The 2,453-nt window shown below is 42.6% G+C and overlaps 1 protein-coding gene across 1 annotated transcript in view; it reads left to right on the top strand.

Annotated features, from left to right (window-relative positions):
* Positions 1–214: 214 nt before the first annotated feature.
* The window catches only part of LOC101853457 (brefeldin A-inhibited guanine nucleotide-exchange protein 3), a gene marked incomplete at its 5' end in the record, with an annotated part of 29,406 nt that continues 27,167 nt past the window's right edge, over positions 215–2,453 (top strand). Inside the window, 2 exon segments of the mRNA XM_035969447.1 lie at positions 215–460; positions 1,530–1,702. Of these exon segments, the coding sequence (XP_035825340.1) occupies positions 215–460; positions 1,530–1,702 (419 nt within the window).

Here is a 2,453-nt window from a genome sequence, read left to right on the forward strand (position 1 = left end):
AGAGAGAGAGAGAGAGAGAGAGAGAGAGTATATTCATGTTTTATTTTTTCTATGTTGCTGAATAAATGTATTTGTTGTTGATGTTATTCTTCCCCTCCTCCTCTTCTTCTTCCTCCTACTTCCTCCTCTTCCTCGTCCTCCTACTTCCTCGTCCTCTTCCTCGTCCTCCTACTTCCAATCATTATCATTACATGCCTGCTGATGATATCAACAGAAACTTTCTCTGAAGACACCACGGCCGGTGGGTCCGAGCAGGATGCGGCAGCGGCAGACTCTACAAAGACACAGGCACGACACACCCCTGTGTCCCCCAATCGGGCTCGTTTCGAAGCTGCAGAGAAAGAAAATGCTCGTCTGTTTGTGCAGTGTCTGCGGCAGATAGCGCCCGACCTGGTGAAGTCCCTCAGTGTCTGGGAGGTGGATGACCTCATTCAGGACCTGTCCTCTAGATTCTGTGCCAGTAAGTGGATTATGACTAAAGTTTAGTACTCTGGTAGATTCAGTTTTTAACTGTTTTGATTTTTGAAAATCAATAATAGAATTTTCATTGGTTTCGTGCCAACATTTCCTTTTTGAAATTGTATTTTATTTTTCTTTATTGCTGTTAGCGATTGGTTGGCCATTTGGTGGTGTCTGCTCTTTGAATTTTTTTTTTTCAGTGTTCCTGTTATCAGTACTTCTTACTGGCAAAGTGAAATGGTGATAGCACTCACTCACATGAAACTATACCCTTTTAGTGTTTGTTAACACATTTGTTGGAAGGCTGGCAAACATGACTTTAAAGAGTCCTTCATTCGGTAGTATGCATCTGCATCAGTGGGGTGATGTTTTGGCTCTTTGCTGTTCCGAACAAAATACACAAATTTGTTTTCTGTCCGAGAAGTCTGCTTTATTTAGTATCTCCATCTTTCTAATGGGATGCTGTATCCCACTCAGCCCAGGTTGGCCCTGAGAGGCATGGTCAAAGAGTAATCTTCCTCCTAACTGATCTAAATAGTGTCGATGGTGGTGTAAAATGTTTACAGGCAATTAGGTGGTATGGTCCACCAACCAGTTTTGAATCTTGCTATGTGGGATGGTTTACAGAAGCTTCACGTGTATTGTAAATTTATTTTTTAAAGATAAATTATTGTGTCTTTTATTTCCCCTTTTTTTCTCTTTCATGAGTTGATACCATCTCAAGGTTGGTGTGTAATACGGGATGCCCACTACGGATGGGATCGCATGACTCGGTTGCCGTAAAAACAAACAGTGGGCACCCCGTATAAGAATCGGCCTTCCTTCCACCCTCCCTCTCTTCCTTCATTTGCCCCTCTCCACACATCCCTCCCATTCTTTATTCCTTCCTACCCACCCTCTTTCCCTCCCTTCATACCTCCTTCCCTCCCTTCTTTTTTTCTTCCTTCCCTCACTTCCCGTTTTAAAAATATACCCCAAAAATGGCTAGGTTCACCCTGTCCTTCCCTCTTCAAACAAGAACTGACATGGAAGTGACAATGTGAATCAACACTTTTATCTTCATGCTGCAGGTATTCCTCATCAGACCACAGTCAAGTCAACAGCGGAGGGCATGGGTGGGGCTGTGGTGCTCAATGCAGATGGCGTTTATGTAGCGGCCATTGCTGCACTGAAGCTGAGTCTCCGACTGATCAACTGTGGTTACTATGACAACAAGAGAGCTGTGCTGGTTCCTATCACTGAGGTGAGTCGAGGTTGATGAAAATATTTGGGATGTTGTGTGGCTTGATGGTCCAAAAGGCTAGAGGAGCAGTTGCTGTTTCAGATTAAAAAAAAAAAAATTGCAGTTCTTTTTGGAAATAATAAAATAAAATTGTTCATTTTAATTGTTTCATTTTCTTCCACTGTCTCTTAGTTTTGGTCTCCATCTGTCTTGATCTCTGTGTTTTCATTGTGAGGCAGGGGAAAATCATACTTAACTTTATTGATACTTTTGTTTCTCCTTTCACAAAGCTACTGCAGGGTGGTTGAGGGGGAGTTCATGGTAGGTCCTGCTTCTTTTCTCTCCTTGCTGTTTTTGTCTGTTTAGTATCCTGCTCTGTCTCAGTGTGTAATGGCCTGGTTGTAATGATTGTTTATGTATTATGCCCTTCTCGACACTCTGGTCCAGTCTGTCGGTCTGTTGTTTCTTTTCTCCCCCAACATTCCTCCAGCCAATCCAACGGTCTCCTTTTCCAACCTTTTTTCGAACCCATGTTCCAGTGAGCAAGTGTGCTAAGTGCAATACCATGCTTGTACATTATTTGTTCTACTTTAAGTCTGTGTGCAACAATAGTCTCCTTTTCTTGATGATTTTTTTGTTTTGTTTTACCATACATCTCTATTATATCTGGTACGGGCAGGGGTATTTTTTAGCATCTGGTTGTTCGAGGAGTTACCAAAACTCTTTACCCATCTGGCTCAACAGTAAAGGATGAAGTGTGTAGGGGGGGGGG

The sequence above is a fragment of the Aplysia californica genome, unplaced genomic scaffold (assembly GCF_000002075.1).
Source record: "Aplysia californica isolate F4 #8 unplaced genomic scaffold, AplCal3.0 scaffold00146, whole genome shotgun sequence".
NCBI classification, from domain to species: Eukaryota; Metazoa; Mollusca; class Gastropoda; order Aplysiida; family Aplysiidae; genus Aplysia; species Aplysia californica.